The sequence below is a fragment of the Mus caroli genome, unplaced genomic scaffold (assembly GCF_978045245.1).
Source record: "Mus caroli unplaced genomic scaffold, Mus_caroli_1 scaffold_1, whole genome shotgun sequence".
Taxonomy (NCBI): Eukaryota; Metazoa; Chordata; class Mammalia; order Rodentia; family Muridae; genus Mus; species Mus caroli.
The window spans coordinates 179,410,357-179,435,986 of record NW_028227256.1 but is presented as its reverse complement, the minus strand read 5'-3'; the positions used below and the strand labels follow the sequence as shown (position 1 = coordinate 179,435,986).

At 42.6% G+C, this 25,630-nt stretch overlaps 1 protein-coding gene across 1 annotated transcript in view; it reads right to left on the bottom strand.

Moving 5' to 3' along the window:
• The window catches only part of Dnah14 (dynein axonemal heavy chain 14), a 258,755-nt gene extending 233,484 nt beyond the window's left edge, over positions 1-25,271 (bottom strand). Inside the window, exons 1-9 of the mRNA XM_021185047.2 lie at positions 25,162-25,271; positions 19,266-19,376; positions 16,151-16,272; positions 10,636-10,779; positions 7,685-7,812; positions 5,501-5,653; positions 4,123-4,238; positions 3,634-3,696; positions 900-1,038 (exon numbers count right to left, since the gene is read on the bottom strand). Of these exons, the coding sequence (XP_021040706.1) occupies positions 900-1,038; positions 3,634-3,696; positions 4,123-4,238; positions 5,501-5,653; positions 7,685-7,812; positions 10,636-10,779; positions 16,151-16,272; positions 19,266-19,342 (942 nt within the window). The 5' untranslated portion in view covers positions 19,343-19,376; positions 25,162-25,271. The remainder of the gene's footprint in view (positions 1-899; positions 1,039-3,633; positions 3,697-4,122; positions 4,239-5,500; positions 5,654-7,684; positions 7,813-10,635; positions 10,780-16,150; positions 16,273-19,265; positions 19,377-25,161) is intronic.
• Between the last annotated feature and the right edge of the window lie 359 nt (positions 25,272-25,630).

Below are 25,630 nucleotides of genomic sequence, written 5' to 3'. Positions count from 1 at the left end.
CATCACATTTTTCTTTCTTTTTTTTTTTTTTTAAAGATTTATTTATTTATTATATGTAAGTACACTGTAGCTGTCTTCAGGCACACTTTATTTATTATATGTAAGTACACTGTAGCTGTCTTCAGACACACCAGAAGAGGGAGTCAGATCTCATTACAGATGGTTGTGAGCCACCATGTGGTTGCTGGGATTTGAACTCTGGACCTTCGGAAGAGCAGTCGGGTGCTCTTACCCACTGAGCCATCTCACCAGCCCATTTTTCTTTCTTGATGTAGAGGGCTACTTCACCTTCCAGCATCTCCCTACGTACCAGGACAGTGACATAAAATCTGCTAGAATCCTGTTTAACTCTATATGGAACATGTAAGGCTTATAGTTCTATGTGTTTCATATTTTTCAAAAAAGTTTACAATAAGCTAATCAAATCAGGTCGCTAGTAAGCTCATCTTTCCTAAAATCCTGAAACAGGAACATTCATTCATTAAACCAAGACCTCTGAATTGCATCTTGTGATGAATTATTGACATGGAATACCAAGGGATGAGACGATTCTAACCACCATGTGTTAGAAACTATTAATTAGAAGTAACTTTGTACTTTAGAGAGACATATGACAATGGCTTCTGTCACTTCTATTAAAACATTGGCCAGGATTTCTAAGAAATGTTAACTCCTACAACTGACCGCCATGCACTCCATGTTCTTCACCGCTGCTTATCACTCCATCCACAGAGACTCACTTATGGATCTAGAAATTGTTTCTTTTATCCAAAACACTCTCTCTCTCTCTCTCTCTCTCTCTCTCTCTCTCTCTCTCTCTGTGTGTGTGTGTGTGTGTGTGTGTGTGTGTAGCCTTCCCAGACTCTGTGTACTGGTTTACAGGGACTTCATCTACTCACCTTGATAAGACAGATGGTGGACGAATTGTCTTTATTTTTCTTTTTGAGAGTCAGGGCATCTTCACAGAGTCCTCTCACATAAAGCAAACAAGTTTGAAATAATTCATCAGCACAAAAAAGATGGTTGTACAGGTATGATCTGAAAGGTGAAAAGGTCCACAGACTTAGCTCTCATTCCAAATGAATAAAACAGATGGTATCATGCCACCGAGTCCCAAGACTTTTGATGTATCAAGTGATGTTATGAAAAATTAATTATATGTGACTCAACTTAGTAAATTTTTAAGGTATATTTTTGTTTTCTTGTATTATTTTATGTGCATTTGGTGTTTTGTCTATATGTATGTCCATGTGAGGGTATTGGATCAATTGTGAGCTGCCATGTGGCTGCTGGAAACTGAATCCCGGCCAAATCTAAATAGTTTTCTCCAAGTAGCAAGAGGAATGTTCACTAGATAAGGGACAACTTTGATAGTAATCCTTGAAAACTTCGGTCTGTATCCTAAAGTAAAGGAGGGCTTTTTTCTTCTTTCTGATCCTTTTCGTATGTATCATGATCGCAATGGTAGGACAAACTACAGCCAGCACTGATGGAAATAGGAAGGGCAGAATGGGAACAGAAGGAAAGGCCGAATGGAAGAGAGAAGGTTCCTTAAGGCCTGAACCACTCAGCAAAGCTTGCTTATGTGGACAGTGGACCCTTCTGCCTTCCACACTCCTCATGTGGCCACACAAAGACACACTTCCCTAATGAGGATAGACAGATGGCAAATACGTGCATGAAGACATGAAGAGATAGCCACCATTAGAGGAATAAAAGTTAGAGCATTAAGAAAATACTAATTAAAACATGCTGAGTTGCTACTACACCCATCAGAATGCCTGAAATTAAAACTAGCGACAACACAAATTGATATCAAGGATGCAAAGAGAACTGAATTGATTGTGGGAATCCCAAAACACACAGCCATTTTGGAAATTAGTTTGTCAACTATTTCAAAAACTAAATACAGGATTGTCCATGCCTATAATCTCAGTACCCAGGAGGCTGAGGCAGGAAGATGCCAGGTCAGCCTGAGTATGCAGTAAGTCCCTGTTGCAAACAAACAAATCAACAAATAATAGAACCACTCAAACATCCAATGACCATATAACTCAAACTTTTAACTTTGGGTGTTTACCCCAGAGAAATGGAAACATATACAACTATTTACAGCAGCTTTCTATGACAGACAAAACTCTAGAAAATATGCAAGTGTTCACTGATAGAGAAATGGGTTGACCAAACTACAGTCAGTACACCTGAATCTAAGGACACCACTGAGCACTAACCAGACAACTATTGATATGGGATTCCTTCTACATAATACTTGGTATTTTAGAAACCTCTTTACTGAAGTATGACCAACAGGGTAAAGATAGATAGATAGATAGATAGCTGGCTGGATAGATGGATGGATAGAGAGAGGGGGGGATATAAATATATAAATGATCTGACCCATTTGGAGCCATGTGTACATTTGAGAATCTGAGAACCACATCACAATCCATGTCTTGAGTCTGTGAACTTGCTTTGCATTTTTATTACTATTTCTGATAAGAATACTCCTTCAAAGACAAGAGTATAGAACTAGAGCATAGATCAGGAGTTACCGCAGGGCAAGGAGAGGCATTGGGCAGGGACGTGTTGGCAGCCACGAAGGCAGACATGATAGATACTGTGCTGACTGTGATACACTGACAGCCATAATGTTCCATAATATTGTGAGCTGTGGAACCTGGGCAGGGGTGGGTGTGGGTAGGAAAGGGCACAGAGGATTTCTCTGTGTTGTTTTTTACAATTGCATTTCAAGTCACAATTATAGCAAAATAAAATGTTTACTAAAGATAAGAAAAAACACACAGCTGCTTGAAATCGCACAAAACATTTCTGTTTGGGGAAAGAAAAACAAAAAGCAAAAAGCAAACAAACAAACAAAAAAGATGAAGGGACCACGGGAACACAATGGCAGCCTGTGATATATTAGAAACATTTAACTATCTTCAAAGAACACAGATGGGCAAAACTGCAGATGGGACAGAGCTCAGTGGCGGAGTACTTGCCTGGTGTGCACAGGGCTCAACAGTCTTCCTGTAGCACTGGGGGGAGGGAGGGGAGGTGACAGGGTCTGTGGGTCAGTCAACAGGGTCTGCAAGAGAAAGAGTGGGGACTGAGGAGCAAGAGACCCAAAGAATGAAGACAGTCTGTCTGCTCAAGGATCAAGTCTCAAGTCTCATCTCTCATCTCTCATCTCTCATGTCTCTAGTCTCGTTTATTGGAAGGCAACTATACACTTGCCAGGGAGTGCAGCTAGAGACACTTAACCATACGTTCAGGATGTGTAAGAGAAAACCAAGATGTTATCAGAGTGTGTTCAGCTGTGGTGGGCTTCTTGCAAAAACATCATGCTAGGAAAGCAAGTCTCTCGTCAGGGTGGAAAAGGACCACCTGTAAGTAACTAGCCCGAGATGGCTGCAGAGATGACAGCCGCTTTCTGCTAGGAGTCAGCTCCCAACAGGAGGGGGAGAGGGAGAAGTGTCAAATGTATTCAGAATACCAGCATAATGTGACTTCCCCATGTGAATTAAAATTCAAGTGTCTCTAGTTCATACTACATTTGAAATCGTTTTGCTTTTGGAATTTGTATACATTGTATATTAAGATTTACCTGTTTGTTTGTTTTTTAAGATTTACCTGCTAGTCTCTGTCTTATGTCTTTTAACATTCAGTTTCCAAGTAACAAAGGCTTTATTTAGCCTGAAAAGAAAAAAAAATACTTCTTGAAGTCGGAATTCCAAGTCATGTAATTACATGGAACACATTTGTTAACAGCTAAATAATGTTAGAAAATTTCTTAGACGATGTGTTGTCTTGCACCACCAAAAATAAATGCTAAGCCATCCAAATTTTCTCCAAAACCAACAACAAAGCATAAAGTGAAAGGCAAAAGTAAGCGACCGTCATTCCACTGCCTAGCGACACAGAATTTGCTTGGCTGCAACATCCAAATAAATATTTTAAAAAATGAAATGTGTTTTTGTACATTAATTATACATATATGATGATCTGTATATATTGTACATAGAGTACAATAATACGCATATTATATATACGTGTATAATACATGTTATAAGTGTGTATCCAACTATACTTATACACGAGTTTCCTTTGTGTCCATCTCACCGGAAGTTGTAAAATATCTTAAAGTTCTGCAGTAAGTAGAAGTAATGTCGTTCACGGAGCCAGTCCATTGTAGGCATGAGCTCCACATCCTCCATGTTGAGGCCTGTTTTCGTGATCTGTAATCACAGAGGACACAATCCAGCTTCAAGATGCTGAAAGGGCCTATATTCACCCTTTACACCCCAATCCCACGTCCACTTCATCCAACTATCCGAATCTGACTTCCCCACACACAGCTGCTGCCCGTGGCATTTTCTCCAGCTTGCTTTCTTGTGCTTCTACAGAAAGACTAGGAAAAACTTCCTCTTTATCCAGAGATATTTTTACAGAAAACTCAATAAGTTTTCTGCCTCACAATTTTCACATTTTGTATAAAGTATGACGCGACTGGGGATGCGGCTCAAGGCCGGGATGCCTGTCTAGCACACCTCAAGTCCCAGGTTTGTGGTCCTGTTCGATTGTACTGTTGAGTTGATTTTAGTTTGACAGTTGAGAGAACAGAAGAAAACAGATGGCAATTAAACAAAGGATCACAATTGGCTAATTATAATCTGTGGTCATAGTGCTATGTACTTAATGGGAGTTTCTATATGTGGTGAAGTTTCTGACCAGTACACCAATTAGAAGGATTCCTCGTTGAGCTGGAAAGATGGCTTCACTGGCAAAGTGCCTGGCAAATGACCATGAGGACCTGGGTTCAATCCTTAGAACCCACCCTAAAATCTGGACACAACACCTGCACCTAATCTAAGGCTCAGGGAACATGCCGGAAGAGGGGCTGGAAAGGCTGTAAGAGCCAGAAGACCAGGAAGTCTGCTGAGAGAGTATGAGTTCCGGGAAGGACAGGGAAGCTACAGGCCTGATATTGCAAAAATATGGCTGTTAAACAAGACCTGAACAAGGGCATCAGCAATGACAAATGAACGTGGAAGGGGGGATTCCCATCAGGCCTTACCCCTAGACAAAGACCCCCAGGTGCCCAAAAACCACAGAGTGAGGGACAGTTATTGGATAATAAAGAAAAAGAAGCCATGAAGCTGAGAGAGAAGAGAGGGGGAAACATTGGGGAGTTGGAGGGAAGAAACATGGAAGGGGTTGGAGGGACAAAAGGGGGAAATGATAAAACTATATTTTAATTTTAAATAAGTAAAAAAATTGCTACATTTAAAAGGCCTCTAAAGTGGTTGCTTTTATGCTCCTCTTTGCTCATTTTGCTGTCAGGGTCTCCCTCCATGTGTACCCCAGGTTGGCCTCAGACTCACTCCTCCCACTTGTCTCCCCACTGCTGGGGTCACGGGTGTGCACCATCGCACTTGGCCTGACCAGCTAATACTTCCTGGTGTACTTCCTAAGGCAGAGCCTGAGTAGTTTACATTACCTTCGAGACAAATGAAGCAGTGACCATCCAAAACTCTTTGCAGCTTTTAGCTCTGTAGGCAGAGACTGCCTGGAGGTCATACTCATTGAACATGCCTCTGTTGTTCTCCATAGGAAGGCAGTATATGAATTCACCGTCATCTTTCAGGCATTCCTCAGAAAAAGAAGAGACTTACTTTAACACAATGTAGTTAGTGAAATGGCTACATTGATCCAGTGGAAACGATGTTAAGACAGAGTTAAAATAGGAATAGTATGCGTAAGGAAAATTAACCTCAAATCACGTCTCATTCAATTCAGTGGGGCCGACCTTATCAAAGGGTTATGGCAGTTCACTTGCATCCTAGGCACACACAGTGATAAGATGGTTAGAAATATTTATCCACATCCTTATTACCAACTTGACGATAGACCGTGAACACGCCCCATCTTCCAAAGGTTGTGGATCGCCTAACTTGAGAAAGGTCATGGACTCCTGAGATAACAGGGTAGGAGCTGGAACCCAGGTGTGACTTTAAATTTAACCTGGAGGCTTCTCTAGCGAGTGAGAAGATCAGTCTCTCTAGCGAGTGAGAAGATCTAAGATCAGGCTTCTCTAGCGAGTGAGAAGATCAGTCTCTCTCGGTGCTACTGAGAAGCTGGCTCTCACCCATTGGGAAAGCGTCACGGGTAAATTCTAAAGCTACTTCCTCTTAGTTTTGAAACATGCACTTTTATCAATGATCTTTTAAAAAAAATCATACAAAATTAAGTGTAATCATTTTGGAGTAATTTTATTAAAAGCATAACTTAGTAATTGCTGATACTCTTGGAAACTGTGGAATCAAGTGTACTGAACTGTTTCCAGTTACTGGGGTACGTGGCTTTGGGCTCACTTTCATGGTCTTCACCTTGTTTTTCTTTCTTGAAGACTATTTCCATTGTTGTAGCTGTTTGTTTTCTTATTTGGGGTCCAATTATAACCTGTACTATGAGACCTTCAAAAATAAATTTCAACCCGGAAAATAAGAAGCAATGGGCAATGAGCTAACTGTGTAGGTGGGTGGGGCGACAAGCCTTACTGTAGCAGTTTGCCCAGCTTTGCCCTGATTCTATTTTCTAAGGTCACTAGAAACTCGGTGAACACAGAATCCACAAGTCTTTTTTTTTTTTTTTTTTTTTTGCATACAAATTAAGTATAATTTATTGAAGGCTCCAAAGCAGACATGGACAGAGCCTGTTTTATACTTTCAAACACGATGTCCACAATCTATCTGATACTATAGCACATTCTTTTTCCATTAAATCTTTACAACTCTCTAGAGAAATTCCCTGTATCTCAATTCCAAGGTCAAAGAAACTATGAAGCTCAGCGAGGAGAGGAGACTGCTCAGGACAGCATGGTGAGCGCACAGACTGAAAACTGCGTGAGCCTGACTTATGGAGTGCACTTCCACTCACCGTCTCTGACTATGAATGATGACCAAAAGACCTTTTGTCATTAGTATAACCATCTGCAGCAGGGATTGGCAAACCAAGCCTGGACCAGACGTCTGTTTTTATAAATAAAGTTGTATTGGCACACAGTCCTGTCCACTCGTTGTATACTGTGTACTGATGGTCTTGTGCTACAGAGGCAGGGTGAGTGCTTCCGTGCAACAGAGAGCATGTGGTCTCTGAAGACTCTCTTGTTATACGGCCCTTTGAAGAAAAAACCTGACCCCAGGGTTTGAAGCAATGCTGCCTATGTTGTAGCAGTTTACTGCGTAAACAGATGACTAGTCACATTTCAGGTACTGATTCGGTTGGTCTAGTACTAGTGCAGCTGAGAACAGGAGTGTCTAGTAAGTTTCTTAAAGAAGCTCCTTTTATTCTTTCTTGTAAATCACAAAGTGACATACAAAGACACCCAAAAGTAGATTCCAGTTTAAGGCACATGGCAGACTTTTCTGTGACCCCAATGAATAAGAGGAAAAGATGGGGGAACATATGCAAGATGTATTATAGACTTAAAAACTGTCACAAAATAATTACGGTAACTTATGTGAATCAAATTATATCAAGATTCTTTTATATTTGCCAGCACGTGTTGTAATCAATGTGATTAATGAGAATGGATGGAACATCTACAATGAATTAAATAAAAGTTAATATAGTTTGAAATTTTAATGTTGAATAGTTGAAATTGCGTAAAATAGAATTGTACCTTTAGGCTGCACCTTGGAAGCACTGTCTTAGGGTGGTACTTCAGAGAACGCAGAAATGATGGAGTTTCCCATCCAAGCTTTTCTCTAAGCCTAAAAATATGTTTTATGGCATCAGCCTCTTCTGGTTCTGGCAGAAAAAGGTTTTAGAGTTCACCATAAGTGCATGTATGGGCACCGTTTCCAAACATTTCCGGACACAGAGAAACTGAATAAAAGTTAACACAGCAATAAAGGAAGAGACAGCTTGAAATGAGGCTTAGCAGGAGCTCAAAGGAAAGCCCGACTATTTCACTTAAGACACCACAACCTGCACATACATGTGCCCATGCACCTGTCTGCACACATGCACCCCCCACATTAGCACACACATACACACACACACCACAAACACACACAAGGCAGGTGGGGAATAACCGCATGTGAACATGAAACTTGCTAGTGGACGAATGCTAGATCTTTAGGGATAATGTATGCTAACATCTACACGCACTTCTCCCTTATTTTGTTTGAAATGTATTCCAAAACTGAAATAGATTTGTGGATAACAACTGTAAGATATGGATAGTGTCAAGAAAGGCAAGCAGGCAGACAGACAGACAACACAAAGGGTTTAATTACATAATTATAGATCACAAGCCACAGGAAACACTGAATCAGGACCCAGTCAAAAGCCTTTCTCTTTGAAGGCCTAACATGACCGGAAGCACTAGCATCAGAAGAAAAGAGGAAGCAACGTGGGTCAGAGACATCCTTCGCAAGAATGGCCGCTCACTCCATATATTCTTGTTTTTGTTTTTTGTTTGTTTGTTTGTTTTTGGTTTTTGGTTTTTTGATACAGGGTTTTTCTGTGTATCATTGGCTGTCCTGGAGCTCACTCTGTAGACCAGACTGGCCTCAAACTCAGAAATCCGCCTGCCTCTGCCTCCCGAGTGCTGGGATTAAAGGCGTGCATTTCTTGATCTTGATTTCATGATTCACAACACCACCTTTTTCTTTTTTGCTTCTATTTCCCATGTTAAGCAGACTGTAGCTTAAACTTCATTTTATACCTTTTCCCCCCTCTCCCAGTTTTTAAATTAAGTTTCAAAGTATACATATTCACAGTACATGTATGTGGCATATCAGATATGTCCTTAGCATGGCCAGACCATGCTCCCATCACTGGTCCCTCCTGTGTGCTGTCTTCACCATGGCTGTGAGGGTTCACGCTCCCATCAGCAGCACACAGCTGTTTCCTTCCCTCCCCATCTTTGCCAGTTTTGTAACTTTTCCTCACTGTTCTGACTGGTGTGAGAAGGTCTCTCACTGAGTTTCTTATTTAAATTTCCCTGACAGTTAACACTGTGTAACAGTTTCCACTCACGTGTTTGTGTTATATAAGGTGGCTTTCAGACACCCTGCCCATTAACTTACTGGGGGTTAACTTGAGGTTTTCGTTCCTTATGTGTTCTGGACATTGGTCCCCTGTGGGGTCAACATTTTGAAACTATTTTCTCCTATTCTGTGAGCTATCTCTTCTCTCTGGTGAGGTCTATGACGATGTTTCTTATTAGGCAGTAGAGTAAGTCACAGGAGCTTTTGAGAAGCACACAAGGCGTGCCAATGGTGACACTGATCCTAACACCTCCTTCTGTGTCTCAGGCCCGCTGGAAGTCATGCACGGCAGCTGAGCAAAACCATTTCTTTGCGGAGAAGTGAAATTTGTGCTATTTTATAAAACAGCACCAGAAATCATCTCTGTTTCCTCAAAGCTGGCAAAGGAGAGGCTAGAATAATTCTGCTAGCAAGATGGCCTCTGAGGCAGTGAGCTGTCCCCCAAGAGGAGATGCTCTATGACCTGTGCCACATCCTACTCCACAGCATAAATCACAGGACCCCCGGGGCACTCAAGGGAGGCTGCATACTAAACAAATGAAGGTTTTCTGCTGAGATATTGAAAAACCCGAATGTCCCAGTGTGGAGAAGGGGTTCTGATGACAATGCGATGATAAATCTATCTCTGGATTGTGGTACTCTAGTAAGAAACAGGAAGCTTCCTTTATAAAATTTATGATATTAAAATAATGATTTCAAATATAAAGAAAGAATCAAAAATGTTAGTGGGGAAAACATGCTTAACTATTTGGATATTTAATCTTTGTATTTAATCTTTGTACCAAGTGTGGTAGTGCAGACCTATGATTCCAGAGACTGAGGCAAGGGGATCTCAATTTCAAAGCCAGCCTGAGAAACATAATGAGCCTCTGTTTAAGACACCCAGAGGCTGACAATATAGCTAGTGGTAGAGCATTTGCCTAGCATGTGCATGGCCCTGAGACACACACACACACACACACACACACACACACCACACATACAACACACATACACATATACATACATGTATAACTCACATACACACACCACACATACACTACACATATACACATACACTCACATACAAACACACACCACACATACACTAAACATATATGCACACATACACACATGCACACACATACACACATATGCACACACACATACACACATATGCACACACACATACACACATACACTCACACATACACACACACATCCCCACAGCTCCACCTCCCCCCAGGCCACCCCCCACACTCAGGTACCCCACCCCATATACACACATACACACCCCACACATGTTTTACTAGAAGCATAAAACAAAGCTATAATTTGTATTTCATGGAGTTCTAAAACTATAGTCAGAGAATATCTTCAGTAAGAACACAATCCCTAAATACTTTGTCAATTTTAGCGATATTGTTAGTTTCAAAAATAATTGAAAACGTAGCAATTCTTTATGATACAAAACCTTCAAGACTCAGTAAGACTTTTTCTTTTCTATAAAGTCAGTGTCCCACACAGGCAACAAAACCTTAGGGAACTGTGGCAGTATGGGCCATTTCCTCCAAGCTGGAACAGGGCCACAGCATACCTGCTCTGTCATACGGCTGAATTCGGGACCTCTTCCTGGTTGTATGGGCAGTCTGCTCCGGCTTCACTTTTGCATTCCTTATATCAGGGAAAAATGGTTTTGAAACCCCTACACATTGTGGACTGAACTTTTGTTCAAGGTAACCTGTGAAGAAAAACGTTATGAACTGAGTACCTACTGTGAGCTCTAATATTCATAGTAATAATAGTAATTTCATATATCAAACCACAGTCAGCCATTAGATGAGGTGCAGGGAGCTTGTGCTGAGCCGACTGCCTGCGTTAGTCTTCCGGCTGGTTTCCTTTGCATGTTACATGCCTGCCTTACCTTTCCCACCTTTGAAATGGGGAGGTAAAGGATGCCAAGTAAATAGCCACTGCCCTTGCCCGGAGGGTGTCCTTGACAACTAGGCTGCAGGGAAGGGTGGGGAGGAGCCAGAGCCTCTTGGAATAGAAGTTAATGACAGTGGCAACTTCTCATCCTGATCATCTCTTGCACCTTCCATACTTCACCTATTGTTACAGTAAGAACCTCAGACACTGCCAAGGACTGAATTGTCAATATTGTTACAGTCCTTTCTAAGGCAAATGTCAGCTGCTTTGCTGAATAATTTTATCATTAGAATACATCGTTAGAGTAGAGCAAATACTCATAGGAAATAAATCTTTTAATTAACTCTAACATGGGACTGAGTACAGAATATATTTAAATATGAACGCAGAAGAGCAGGGTATTGCTAATATTCCTTGTATGGCTTACTTAACTGGCAGGTTACATTTAGAAGACTGGGGGAAGTTATTGATGATACAGGAATTTATAGAAGTGATTGTTCTCTTACATTTAACAAATACATATACAGCAAAGTTACTGAGCCACAACTTAGTAGGTAAAAAAAAAAAAATAGTGTAACTACAAACAAAACTGCAAAATTCAGTTAGTGCAGGAGCCCAGTGAGTCTCACCATGTCCCCTTTAGTCAGCCTTTAGTCCCTCCTCTGGAACTCGTGTGGTCTGAGCAGACTCACACATTCATCCTTTCCAAGGAACCACATGCAAGAGAGGGCAAGGATTTGAGGTTTAGAGTAGGATGAGAAGCTGAGGAGGAGAGAACCGTAAGACAGCAAAAGCATCTCTCAGGAGATGGACGGCGAGGGAAGGTGGGTTTTCCTGGACCAGTTATAGGAGAACGAGCTGTAAGATGCAGTTATTCCCCAAGGATTCTCTCAACTGGCAACTGTCTCTGGTCTCTCGCTCCACATAGCCCAGGCTGAGCAGCAGGTCTCTCTTCCCACTCACCACTTCCAAAACAACCCATACCCTTTAAAAGTAAAGTCCTAGTCCTCTGATGTTCCCGGCTTCCTGTTACACCACACACACACACACACACACACACACACACACACACTCCAACATTTCCCAGGAATCCAGTTGCTGGGAAGTCACTGAGTTAGCTTGTAGCTTTGGCTCCACAGAGGGCTCACTTTTCTGTTTCATGCTCCTAAGCTGAGATCCATTTGATGCTGTCCTTTTGCTATACAACAGATCTCCTCAAATCTTCTCGATCTCTAACATGTATGTAACTATAGACAACATCTACAAGACAGTCTTAAAAGGGGGATTGTTTATTTTTTACAGATTACAAGGAATATAATTCAATAGTGTCTAATTGTTCCATGAGTGGCTACTGTTACACCGTACCCGTACCATTTGCCCTCCATCCTTTCACCTTGCTTTTGTACCCTGCAACATGGCTGCCTTTCACCTCATCAGTCTGCCCACCCCATCGCTCCACAACTCTCTTGCAATCCACCATCCTTCCATTTTTTCCCACCTTTCCTTTTTATCCACTTTAGATAACATTTTTACATATATTCTTGTCAATATCTTAGACTGCCTCTCTTCAGATCTGCCCATCTCAGTGCTATCAGATAAAGGTTCACAGCAAAGTGGGCTTCAGCAACTCCACAAATTCACTGTAATTAACTGTACATACACCCTGAAGACAAACCAGAGATCCATTGGTCTTTTATCCACTTGTCTTTTTCACTTTCAATGGCTATTTTAAATTTTTCTCCAAGCTCTTTGAACTTTCAAATGTTACCTTCTAGTCTCTGACCTTTCCATTTAATTGCTTCTTCTCTGGTTAACACGCAGGGTTACCAGACGGAAATTTCCTCAACTTGTTACAGACACACAAGTCAAGCTCCCTCATCTGTATCCATGGTTCTCTCTCATACTGACCTAGTAAATGAGATGCCTGCCTTTCCTGACACCAGAAGGTTCCTTTCCATCTTCTATTTCCATGTCTGCATTGTTAACTATGTTCCCCTGCATACCCCTTCCACATTAAATCCATTCTTGGACTACACCCCAGTTATCACCACAAAATGCCTCTTCAAAGATGAACTTCTATGAAGAGTTGTAAATGTTTTATTTTTTTATCACTCAGTTCTTATTCCACTGCAGTCTTGGAATTACACCAAAATGGCTCTCAAATAACTACACTTTTGAGGTCAGTACAGTCAATGGACATTTTACACTTCTGATTTTCTGAGTGTATTAATGATGTTTCACGCTTTAGACGATATATTTTTTTTTCAGGAGGTAGGTTGAGACAGGGTCACATTTTGTACCCCTGGCTGGACTAGAACTCACTACATGGATCAGGTTGCTCTCAAACTTGTAACAATCATATTGCCTCTGCCTCCCCAGTAGGAGGACTACAAGGGTAAGCTGCCATTCCTAACTTCAATCCTTTCTCACACAGTTATTTTCCATTGATTGCTGTGACACCACATATTCATTTCTTCATCATCCTGTCCATTCTAGCTGACAGATCCCATATCTATATCTGACCTCTTTCTGACTCATAATTGTTAGACATTTTCCCTAAGTATTCTCATTGTGACCATGACATAAACTTCCAATCTTAGACTACTCCCAAATACATCTTTGGCCTGACATTTCAGAGCTGCTGAATCATGTCCAGCGGTCTCTACAGCATCTTAACTGGCGTGAACCAAAGGTATTCTCAACTCAATATATCTAAGCTCCAAATTCATGCCTACTCCTCAGGCCCCACAAATGCTTGTGTGAGGTTTTGTATTTTAGTGTATGGTACTGCTATTCATTACATTTAAAAAAAAAATCCAGAAACCTAGGCACTATCTTTAATACCTCCTGGTCTCTCCAGTCCATCAGCATGAAGGATTAAAACTACCTTCATGACAGCTAAAGTCTGCTAACCAATCTCCATGGGTCAGTTTTCATTCTTTAATCTGTAGTCTTCTTCAAAACAGAAATGGGAGCATATTAAGTCCTTGTTTGTCTGTCATGGATGCTGGATATGGAGGGGCACACCTCTAATTCCACCACTTTAAAGGCAAAGCAGGCAGATTTCTTTGAGTATGAAGCCATCCTGATCTACACAGCAAGACTCAGGCTAGCCAAAGCTACATAGTAAGACGCTGTCTTAAAAACAAGATCTGGGATTGGGAGGTGCCCTGGAGATGTGGCTTAGCAGTTAAGAGACACACTGCTCTAGCAGAGGGCCTGGGTTTGATTCCCTACACCCACATCTAGTGACTCAAAAATGCCTATAACTGCAACTCCCAGGGGTACTACCACAGATCTGACCTCTGGGTTTCTGTGCTCATTCACATACCTACACCTAAACCATACACATAATTAAAGGTCTCTCTCTCTCTCTCTCTCTCTCTCTCTCTCTCTCTCTCTCTCTCACACACACACACACACACACACACACACACACACACACACACACTTTACAAAGCCTTCTACAGTTCGTATCTTCAAGCTCTTTAATCTAGACACCATGTCCTTACTTTTCCAACCTTTGTGTTCCTATGCAGCTCACTTTCCTGTCCTCTTTCTCTTGAGGAAAACAGCAAAAAGATCACATTCTAACAGTCTGCCCAGAGAACGCCTGGACCTCTGGCACTCACACCCCTTCAGGGACTCACCCACTGATTCTCAGGCAATGGTGACATCAGTTGGAGGAGTGACCTAAGTATTGATTGGCTTGTTTAGGTGACAAACAGGACAATGGTCAAAGTTTGGTCTGGTTCAGACAGGAAGGGACCACTAATTTTGAGATTGAACAACACCCGAGAAATGATGTAGAAAGCAGAGGAAAATGTCATCTAAGAAACTAAAGAGGGGTTGGGAGGGCTAGGGAAACAGATCGGCTGGTGAGGTGCTGGCTGCTGAAGCGTGAAGACCCAAGTTCTCTCTCCAGAACCCATGAAAGAAGAGCACTGTGTGTGATGACACTTGTAATCTTCTGAGGGAGAGGAGATGGGGGATCCCTGAGGACTGGCCACTCAGCCAAGCCTACCTAGCCAGAGCCAGCACAGTGGAAAAGACCTTGTCTCACACGGCAAGGTAGGTAGCATCTGAGAAGTGACACTGAATGTTGCCTTTGACCTTCTATGTATGTGATCTCATATGCACATATACTCATACCATATGAGCATGTGGGAATATGGGCATGGGGAGACAAGGGCGCATGCTCACACCCATAGACAGACAGACAGACAGACAGAGACAGACAGACACACACACACCACAAAAAATGAAAGGAAATTATCAAAAGAAAAAATGCAGAATGGTGGAGTGAAACAGATCATTCTATTTTTCAATAATTTCTGAGGACTTAGCCATGCGGAAGCATCCCATGACGTTGGAAGAGTGTCATCAGTAGAATGGAGGAGGATGGAGCAGGTGAGGAACAAATCACAGACAGGGAGAGGCAGGAAGTCCGGGTTGCTCCGTCAAGAGTAATGACCCTGTAGTAGAGACTGCTGGAAGGGAGCACAAGCCTCCAGGTACTTCTGTCTGGGTTTTTAAAGAAGGCATGGAGCATATCTATGTGCTCAGAGGACCGAGAAGGGGAAGAAGGCATGGGAGAAGGAACCTGAGACTGACTATCTGGAGGTCAGCGCTGCAGACACCCGAGGTTACAAAGAGGGGACATGAAAGAGCAACACAGAGAGAACCCAACCTACCCAGCTGTTAAAACTTGATGTTCTGGGTACAGTGGAATTTGAACAAAGAAAAAGGAAGACTTAGAAAGGGTAGGTGTGTGGAGGAGCGATTAGGACACCAGCAGTTATGGATGGTGTGTGTGTGTGTGTGTGTGTGTGTGTGTGTGTGTGTGTGAGAGAGAGAGAGAGAGAGAGAGAGAGAGAGAGAGAGAGAGAGAGAGAACATCCAGAAAGCAGTGAAGACTTAAGAAACCATGGATGCACTGCAAAGTCTAATTCGTGGCAATCACACTATAAAGAGAGTAGAAGCATCCTCAGGCATCTTGGTGGTGCCAGCAGCATGTCTGTAACTTTATCATCTGTATCAGTTTTAGATCATGACAGTCTTGAGAAGCAGGTTTCATGGTTGGAGGCATTTCCACCTGCTGCAAAACTCATGGGATTGGTTGGACATCAAAGCTGCTATTTTGAAGGAAAGTGCTACAGTTAGACAACATAGAAATACTGTGCCTGGATGGTAATCTTGGTCATCTTCTGTTCCCTCTGAACTTGAGGACTCAGAGGGTATTCTCTTCTCCACAGCCATAGCTGACCTGCCATGTTTGCACGGTTGGCCTTTATGTGTTGAACGTCTAAGATGACCAAAAAAAAAAAAGAGTAAGAAAACAAACGACTGCACAGGCTCTCAAGCTTCGCAGCTGTAACCGACACAGACTGTTTACTGTACAACATGGCTAACACTATAAAGTTAGTATCCCCTCTCTGCTTTGTAGCACAAAAGTCCCATTAATCCGTTCAAAACGTGTTTTGCTAGCTATCTGTAGAGCAAAACTGAAACAATTACATAGAAATAATGAAGTGCTAAATGAGTCTAACAGGTATTAACATAAAATAATAAACATTTTGAAAGTTTAAAGCTTGACTTCATTTCTGAAGAGGAAGGAATTAAGTTAGTTAACTCCTGCCTTTAACTTAGTGGCAGAGGCAGTTACCTGAAAGTCTATACTCCTACATTGCCTTTATTCATGAAGAGAACAGCAAACAGTCCATCCGTATTGGTTATAAGTGTTCAGAAAGATTTCACAGGGGCACAGAGTCACAAACCCAGTGACTACAGCTGACGTATGCAGTAGAAAAACTCATAAGGCAGAGGAAATAGTTCAGGGATTTGTAAAGCCTTCAATGTATTTTCAAGTCAGGGGAGGATGGGTCTACTGCTACATTAAACAAACCAGTATGAAAAAGAAAAAAACCCACAAGCACAGCCTCTGTGGACTTATTTATGGACACATTATTGGGCATTTTTATAGCCTTTCCCTCCGAGAACCTTTTGGATCTCATTTGCTATAAGCATCTTTAGCTGTTTCCTGGTTGCTGGAATGACCACTGTAACCTTTCTTCTGTTATTTATGCACTTTAGATGGTAATCCTTAGTCACTTTATATATTTAACTTGGATTCCACATTTAAATACTGTAATAATGTCCTCAGCTTTCATAGAATTGACCTATCTTGGCCTTTATGGTTTATGTTATGAACGTTCAAAAAAATCTGTCTTTATCTGAGGTGATTACAAAATTCTTCTATGTTTTTCTAACACTTTTAAAGTTTTACCTTTCAGGCTTTTAATTCATGCCTTAGTTCTTAAATCTTTAGTTTGAAGGAGTAGTTTAAGGGGCAGAGTCAAATCCCACCCACCTACCCCTGCCACATGAAGCCAAGGCTGTCACAATGCCAGTAGTTAGCACCTTCACCCTTCCCTACCAAGATGAATAGTTTTTAAAGCTGTGCTAGGCTCCCAGGGGGGTGCATGTCTCCTCTGCACTCACCCAATAGCTCTGGATTTGAGAATGAAAGACACACATGCCAGCTAATTTTGACATGCCTTGTTAGCTTAATGGCTGGTTACTTCTAAAGCTCCCAAGGCTAGCACACACTCCCCTTTGGTTAACATCTGAGTTAACATCTTTTAAAAATCTAAATTTCATTTCTGTTACCCCAGACCCAATCCGGGAGTTGTGTCCCTAATCCAGGAGTGGTCCCCAGGGCCACTTTCCCAGATTCTTATATGGCAGTGGCCCTTTAAGTCTGCTCTCTTTGCTTCCCTGCCAAGGCAATCCTGTCCATCTTCCCACTCAGTACCTGGCCCTTGCAATCTAAAAGTCCCGCCTCTGTCTCTCTGCTCAGCCATTGGCTGTATGGCAATTCTTTATTACCAATCAGAGCCACCTGGGGCAGGGCCCTTCAGCGTCTGGAAGATTAAGATAAAGCATGAACCAATTCCCAGCATGCACCACTGTGCCTGGCTTCCAAGTGAACGTTTTAACCATAAAATTTGAGCTTATTAGTCTTCATGCATGCATTTCCGTTACAGGCTTGTCCCGGCAGATCACAGTTCCTTCTGAGAATACAGTAATGTCTTTGCCTTACATGTTTTCCATCTTCTTCTTCCTCATCTATTGCTGTGCTCTGACACTTCTCACTCCCGTCTATCTGTACCCAGTTTGACATTTTCAAAAGTTATTTTAAACTATATCCCCTTCATATTGTACACATCTTTTGCCTTTTACTAAAAACTTAATTTTTATTTATTGTTATTAGAAACATACTCCAGACTAATATATCAACCATTTTATTTTGTTAACTATGCATCACCTGTTCTCTCCTGTTTTCTATCTTGGCTGCACTTCTGATATTATGGGTTTGTTTGTTTTATTTAGATCTTCCTGCCTCTGTCTCCTGAGTGCCGAGATTAAAGGTGTGCACATCCATGCCCAGCTTTTAATTTCCAAGAGCTATTTCTTTTTCTACAACTGCTCTGGTATTGTTAATTCCTAAAAGTGGACTATGTTTCACTTTTCTGGTTGTCTCATGAGAGCTTTGAGGTTGTTGCTGAACTTCTATGTTCATGTTGTCTGGCTCTTCTGTGCTTCTTTGATTTGTTTGCATTTCCTCCGTGTTATGAAACATTCCTTGTGTTCATGCACTGTTTACCTTTAATAACGTAAGATTTGGGAGTGGGATGAGCAGACACAAGAGGGGATAAGGGTAAGGTCAGCACCAGATGGCTCACTTCAGAACCACATCCTAAAACCCCAGAATTCCCAAGTCCAGATCCCTCAGTAAGTCTTCACATGACATTTTATAGTTAGCTTTTAGGTTAGGGCACAAGCTAATGGATTTCACCACACCATTTCATACATAGGTGCTATAATGCCTTGGTCTCATTTCCCCCACTGTCCTCCCCACTCACGATCTTTAGGGTTGTTTGTTTGTCAAAGTGGAGTCTCATGTAGCCTAGACTGGACTTGAGCTCAGTATTCAACCAAAAAGAATCTTGAAGTTCTGGTCCTTGTGCCTCTACCTCCAGAGCATTAGAATGAATGGGCATGTGCCACCATGTGAGGCTGATGAACCCAGGGGTGGGCATGTGCCGCCATGTGAGGCTTATGAACCCAGGGGTGGGCATGTGCCGCCATGTGAGGCTGATGAACCCAGGGGTTCACGCACGGGATGCAAGCGCTCCATTAACTGAGTTACAACCCCACCACGGAATTCCAGAAGCTATACATTGTTGAAGTTTCACTATGGGGGGAAAACCCTCATTTTTCTATATTTATTTTTACCTTCTTCTTGACTTGTGATCCTTTTTGTTCACATCCGGCTTCTGAACTGTCAGGTCGATGGGTATAAATGTCTCCATCTGGTTTCCGTGTGAGACTGTGAAGTGACGGACTCTGAAACATATAATCATGCTGTGTTCTTAATATGAGACAGGTTGATAGTTGTTAGTCTTGATATTAAAATCTGCAGATATAGTTGCCCACTTCCCAGGAAGCTTAACATAGTAGCGAACGTTTCTTGAATACAGCCCGGTGTCTGGACACGCACTAAACTGTGGCCCTTTGTGGAAAATCTCCAGACTCAGCACACGCATCTGAGACCACGCCTCCTTTCTTACACTGATGGCTTTAATACACCCCAACTTCAGTTTTCAATACATTCCTGCTACACAGTAGTTGGCATGTTATATACTATGGCACTTACAATGCTTATCAGGGTTAGGATCACTTTCTTCTGAAGACTCTCAAATAGAACTTATGAAAATTAGCACAAGGGTGGCTCATGCTACAAAACAACTTCAGAATATACGGAAGACCAAAAGGCCACTTCCAGATACTTCCATCCACCCAAAAATAACGCAAAAATCAAAAGGGGTGTGGGGAAAATATGAATCTTGTGCTGAGTGTGCAAGGAGTTCAGTGGAAGAACATGTGCTTAGCTTGTATCACGTGCGCTCGCGAGCACACACACACACACATGTACACACACACACGGTGAAGGGAAGGAGCAGAGAGGAAGTCTAATATGTCACAGACAGACATGATACATAGAAATATCTGCTAACTACAATCAAGAATGTAAGCCTAGAAGTCAATGTGGGATAGAAAAGGCTTTAGCTAACAAGAAGCTATGCTTCTGATGAGTCAAGTAAAGCAAGGGAAGTTCAAGCAGGATCGGAAATGCTAGAGATGCCAGCGCTGAGCGTGAGACTGACCTGGACGGTGGTGATACCCGACAGTCTATGTGGTGACTGGACACGGGCACAAAATGTTCAGCTGAGACTTGAGAGGTAAGTATCAGAATTCACCACAGAAGGGCCATTCCTGCAGCCTAGAACTGAAGGGTGCAATGCCGGGGCACAGCTGGAAATAGGTGAAGAAACACCTCAAACATAGATAAAGAAAGAGACCCCGGGAGTCAGGGACTGGGTCAAAATCATCCCGATCCAAAGCCTCCTACGTCTGTGACAGAACAGAAGTTGCTAAGTTTTCCAGAAACAAACCAAAGGAAATATGTTCAGCTTTGTGGGCAGAAAAACAAAGCTGAGTAAGTTGTTTAGATATTTATATAAGAAAAGAAGTTTCTGTAAATGTCTTATTGATAAAAACGTAAGTGATGAGGATTGAGATTTTTTTTTTTCAACAAGGCCTCCCCATGTAGTCCTGGTTGGCCTTGAACTCACAAAACTCTGCCTGCCTCTGCCTCTGTGTCCTGAGTGCTGGGGTTAAGGTGTGCATCAGCCCTCCAAGCTTCTTTTATTATCTTACAGTATTTTTATGGTTCTGCTCACCTAAAGGAGATTCAAATTAGTGACACCAGTCACCAAATGGGCTGCAAAATATTCACTGTCACTTTGTGAGTGCCATTTAAACATAGGTGCAAGTGAGAGCCTGCCTATGGGCTATCACCTGCCAAACTCCTGTGGGCTATCATTTAAGAGACTAGTGTGCTTCTCCCAACGGCTTTGACTTTGGAGCAACATCTATTTATGCTCTAAGTAGAATCACTAAATATTTAATAAGCAAAAGAAGTGTTGCTTAGTCTTGGTATTAATTAAAGTGTAAAATTATATTTCCCCTTGCCTTTTGATCAGACAAGTATAAAATGTCTCAAGGAAACCTTGCACATCTCCACGGCAACATTTACATCATTTAAATGTCAGAACATTTCTCTGGGGGGAAAAACAGCCCAAGAATTTTATGCAAAGCCAAATTTTCATTTAAGAAATATTATAACATTTTCAAACAAGTAAGGCTTCAGAAAGGTAACTCCCACAAGGCTTTCTTGTAAAAATACGGCTATGCATGTATATATGGCAATGATTCCCATCAACACAGACCAGAAAGGGGGAAACTTGGGAATAAAGGAAGTAATAGAATATTGAGTATATTTAAATACAGAACAAAGTCAAACAACTCTGGGCCTTAAGATTGTAGAGCTGAACCTTATTTCCATGCATCAAAAATCTAAAGAGCATAGAAGGTATAGTTTAAACATGAACAAAATAATCAAGTCATGGAGAAAGGAAGGCAGAAGACATGAAAGATGTGTAAGTGAAGCCTAAGTTCATCTTCCACGTGTAGAGGCCAATAAACACCATCAAAGGCTCATGAAGAAAATAACAAGTTTAAATACATTATTAAGAGGCTGTGTCTACAGCTCCATAGTGGTATGTATACTTGTCTAACACACACAAGGCCCTGGCTTCAATTCCCAGACCATACACGCAAAGTCGTACGTATATAAAGTATGGAATCCATCCACAAAACCAGAAGTATTGCACGAGGAACGGAGCCTTGGGAGGAGGGAGCATCAGCTGAGATGTGGGTGCATGAATTATAAAAAGCTTTCTAATGCGCAATCAAGAGATGCAAGCTCAAGTGCACAGATCGTAACACAGACGCTGGCATGTAATAAAGGGAGACAGCACACAAAGGAAAGAGACCTGTGTGTCCATCAGAAAGACCTGAGCCCTGGAAACAGGCTGACGGCAAAGGAGGGCTGCTATCGACCCACAGCAGTCACTGACAGTTTCCGTTCCCTTCCCAGTCCTAACAGTACTCTGATTTTTAAGGTGTATCAAGAAGAAATGGGGGGTGGGGGCAAGGAGGCAAACAGCACAGAGGATAATGTGGCAGTTCTGACATGGAAGCCTGTTGGGACTTTGGAAGGAGAGACGGGGTAGGGTGGAGAATACAATGACTGAAACTTAATCAAACACTAAATTCGACTGTATAAAAACTCAATGCATTGTAATCAAGAGGGATATATTCATATGAACTCATATGCACATGCAACTGTGCACTCATACTAACACAACACAGAAAAACACGCAAGGTACCAAAGCCAGGAAGGGGTCCTAAAGTTATCAGAGACAGCGTAAACCAGAAAGCAGACCAAGAACTGATGTTCTGGAAAAAGGTTTAAACAAAAACAATAATAGAGTAGTATCTCTAATGCATTGAGAAAGCAAAACCAGAAGCCGTTAACTTGAGAATCCTATACCTGGTAAAAACGAGTTTCAAAAGTGAAGGCAGAGGCCAGGCAGTGGTGCTGCACAACTTTAATCCCAGCACTGGGGAGGCAGAGGCAGGCTGATTTCTGAGTTTGAGGCCAGCCTGCTCTAGAGAGTTCAGGGCAGCCAGAGCTACACAGAGAAACCCTGTCTTGGAAAAACAAAACAAAACAAAAGCTAACACAAAAAAACAAAACCAAAAACAATAAAATCCAAGAAACAGACACTAACAACAACAACAACACAAACAAAACATGAAACAAAACAAAACCAACAAAACAAACAACAAAAAGGGGAAGGCAGAGGACAATGAAGCTCAATGATAAAGGCCTGACCAGTGTGCACAAGACCTTGGGTTCAATTCCCAGAGCCACCAGAGAGAAAAATGGAGGGAAGGAGGAGGAAGTGTCAGGAAATAGGTGAGACATAGTAAACACATCTTCCAACAAACAGAATCAGCAGAATCAGTGCGCACATAAAAGAAAGGTAAACCCACACATTTCATAAGCAACAATAATCCCAGATGAGAAGTCTAAGATACAAGGAAGCAAAAAAATACAGTGAGCAGTCCTGGCGGTATAGCCTGTGCAGTCCCAGCTACTTGGGAGAATGAGATGGGAGGACAGCCTAAGATACAGTGAAAGTTCAAGGTCAGCCTGGGCAGTTTAGTGAGACCTGTCTCAAAATTAAAGTGGCAAGAGGGCTGGAGATACAACTGGGGGGTTTACAGTGCACCTCACACCTGAGAGTCACTGGGTGTGCCCCGATGTGTGTAGTACATGTGCACATACCGATGTATCAAGCATGAAGGCAGAGGTAACAAATACTGCCGACAGAATACAACTGTGTCCTCAAGGAGTACAAGTGTGGTGCTGGGGAAATGGCTCAGTCAGCAAAGCGTGTGCCTCAGAAGTGCAAGGACCTGAATTAGGGTCTCCAGAGCCTACATCTTAAAGAGCTGTGTGTGGTGGCCCACACTTAAAATCCCAATGATAGAAAGATGGGCGGTAGATGCAGATGGATCCCTGGAGCCCACTGGACAGCCAGTCTTGCCTCCTTGGTAAACTTCCAACCAATGAGAAGGCTTGTCTTAAAGGAAACAGCATGGGACTGAGCAACACCCAAGGCAGTCCTCTGACCTCCACATGCATGTACATACGTGTACTACCCTCTCCATGAACATGAAGACACAAACACACAAGTTAGGTGTACTTGGACACAGGGGTACAGGCTTGTAATTCTAGCACTAAGGAGGCTGAGGAGGGAAGATTGGAAGTTAAAGACCAACCTTGGCTATGCAGTCAAAAAGAGGAGGGGAGGGGGCTGCGGGGGAGGGGAAAGGAGGGGAGGAGGAGGGGGAGGGAGAAGGAAGGAAAATGTGGACAAAATACAAAGCTATATTTTAATAGATGTCAGGAAAAAATTATCTGAACTAAAGTATTTTTAAGATCTTTGCATCGTCTGAAAGAAAATTTTAAAAATTGAGGGCTGGAGATATGGAGCAATGGTGGAGTATCTACCAAGCATGTGGAGAGCCCTGGGAAAACCTGCAGTTTGGAAAGAGGGGGAAGAGAGGAGGGGAAGAGGACATAGTGGGAGGTGGGAAGAGAAACATGTGTGTGTGTGTGTGGGGGGGGTTGATGCAGGGAAGGATTGTAACCATGCTGGGCTACAAACCTATAATTCCAGCACTTGAGAACCAAGCAAAAAATTGCAGGACATTCCCCAAAGCAAAGCTTGAATTTTCCACATACCAAACACTCAGCATGTCTACAATGGCTATCTTTGCTGAGCATACGCAGGGGATTTTTTTCACTTGTCTGTTGCCTTTACCACCTCAGTGCTTCTGTGTCACAAGGTAATGACACAGAATTACATTGTATTGGGTAGATAGCGCCAGTAATCTAAATAATCTCGTTTTCCAGAGGATGATGGGTTATATGTATAGATGAGGATATTTAGAGTTGGGCTTCATGAATCTGAGAGAGGTGGTGTCTGGGAAGCCATCCTCTTAGGGACCATGTGTTATGTGCGCACATAAGTCCTGTCACAGCTTCAGTTGTCCCACATGAGGGAAAATATTCTCCATTGGAATGTCCTGGAGACCTATGTGTTGGGCATTTTCTTGACTGCTAATTGATGCAGTTGGACCCTAAGGGGATGTAGGAGAACGGTGACCACTGTGAGCAGAGCCATCGCTAGGCAACTGGACCTGCGCTGTATAAGACAGGAAGATGAACAAGTTATGAGAGGGCAGGACAGGGTTTCTCCACAGTCCCTGTTTCAGTGCCTGCCCTGGTGTCTCTCCATGAGGGGCTATAATGTGTAAGCCCAATAAACCCTTTCCTTCCCCAAGTTACTTTCGGTAGGTGTTGAATCACAGCAACAGAGACACAAACTAGAACAAAGCGGCAGGTGCGTGACCATGTTAAACAGCAACAAGGTTTTGCAAAGAGCAACAAACATCACTCATTTATGACTGGGAAAAAAAAAAAAGCAAGCTTTAAAATCTCGTAGTCTGGGAACGGGTCGCTGAGGTCTGGTTGATCAGTAGCAGCTAGGAAACTGCTTCTCTGCGGGACAGGGCTCTGGGACACTTGTGCGAGCATTCCCAAGGACCCAGGCACAGAGGCCCAGGGCAGACACCCGTTTACCTCGTTTACCTGGTATGCTGTGGCAGTCAAGGTCTCCTCCTCCCCCTCTTCCTTTTCCTGCCTCAGCACTGCATAGTCCAGGGGCATCCACAGGCACAGGTTTAGAGATTACTGCTCCAGCCCCAACTCAGTAACGGTCAAGCGCCTCGTGCCTCGGGGAGCCAAGGCCTTAGGAGCCCGGCAGTTGTTAGGGGCAGGCGCTGGGGCGGAGTGAGTACCGGAAGTGCTCAAGCCTGGTCCTGGTCCGCTGTATGGCTCAGCACAGATAAGACCTCCCTCTGATGGCCCCCCCTGCAATCTGCCAGGCAGGGCCCAGGGGGGAGATACCTATAGGTGTGAAGAGTAAGATCTGAGCGTTTGAAAGAGGGGACCTTTCATTTATGATTTTCACAGACCGTGCGTATGTTCTATTATGGCCAAGCCTGGTGTCCACATTTCTAAATCCCGCTTGGCTAAGAGGACCACAAATGTGAGCATC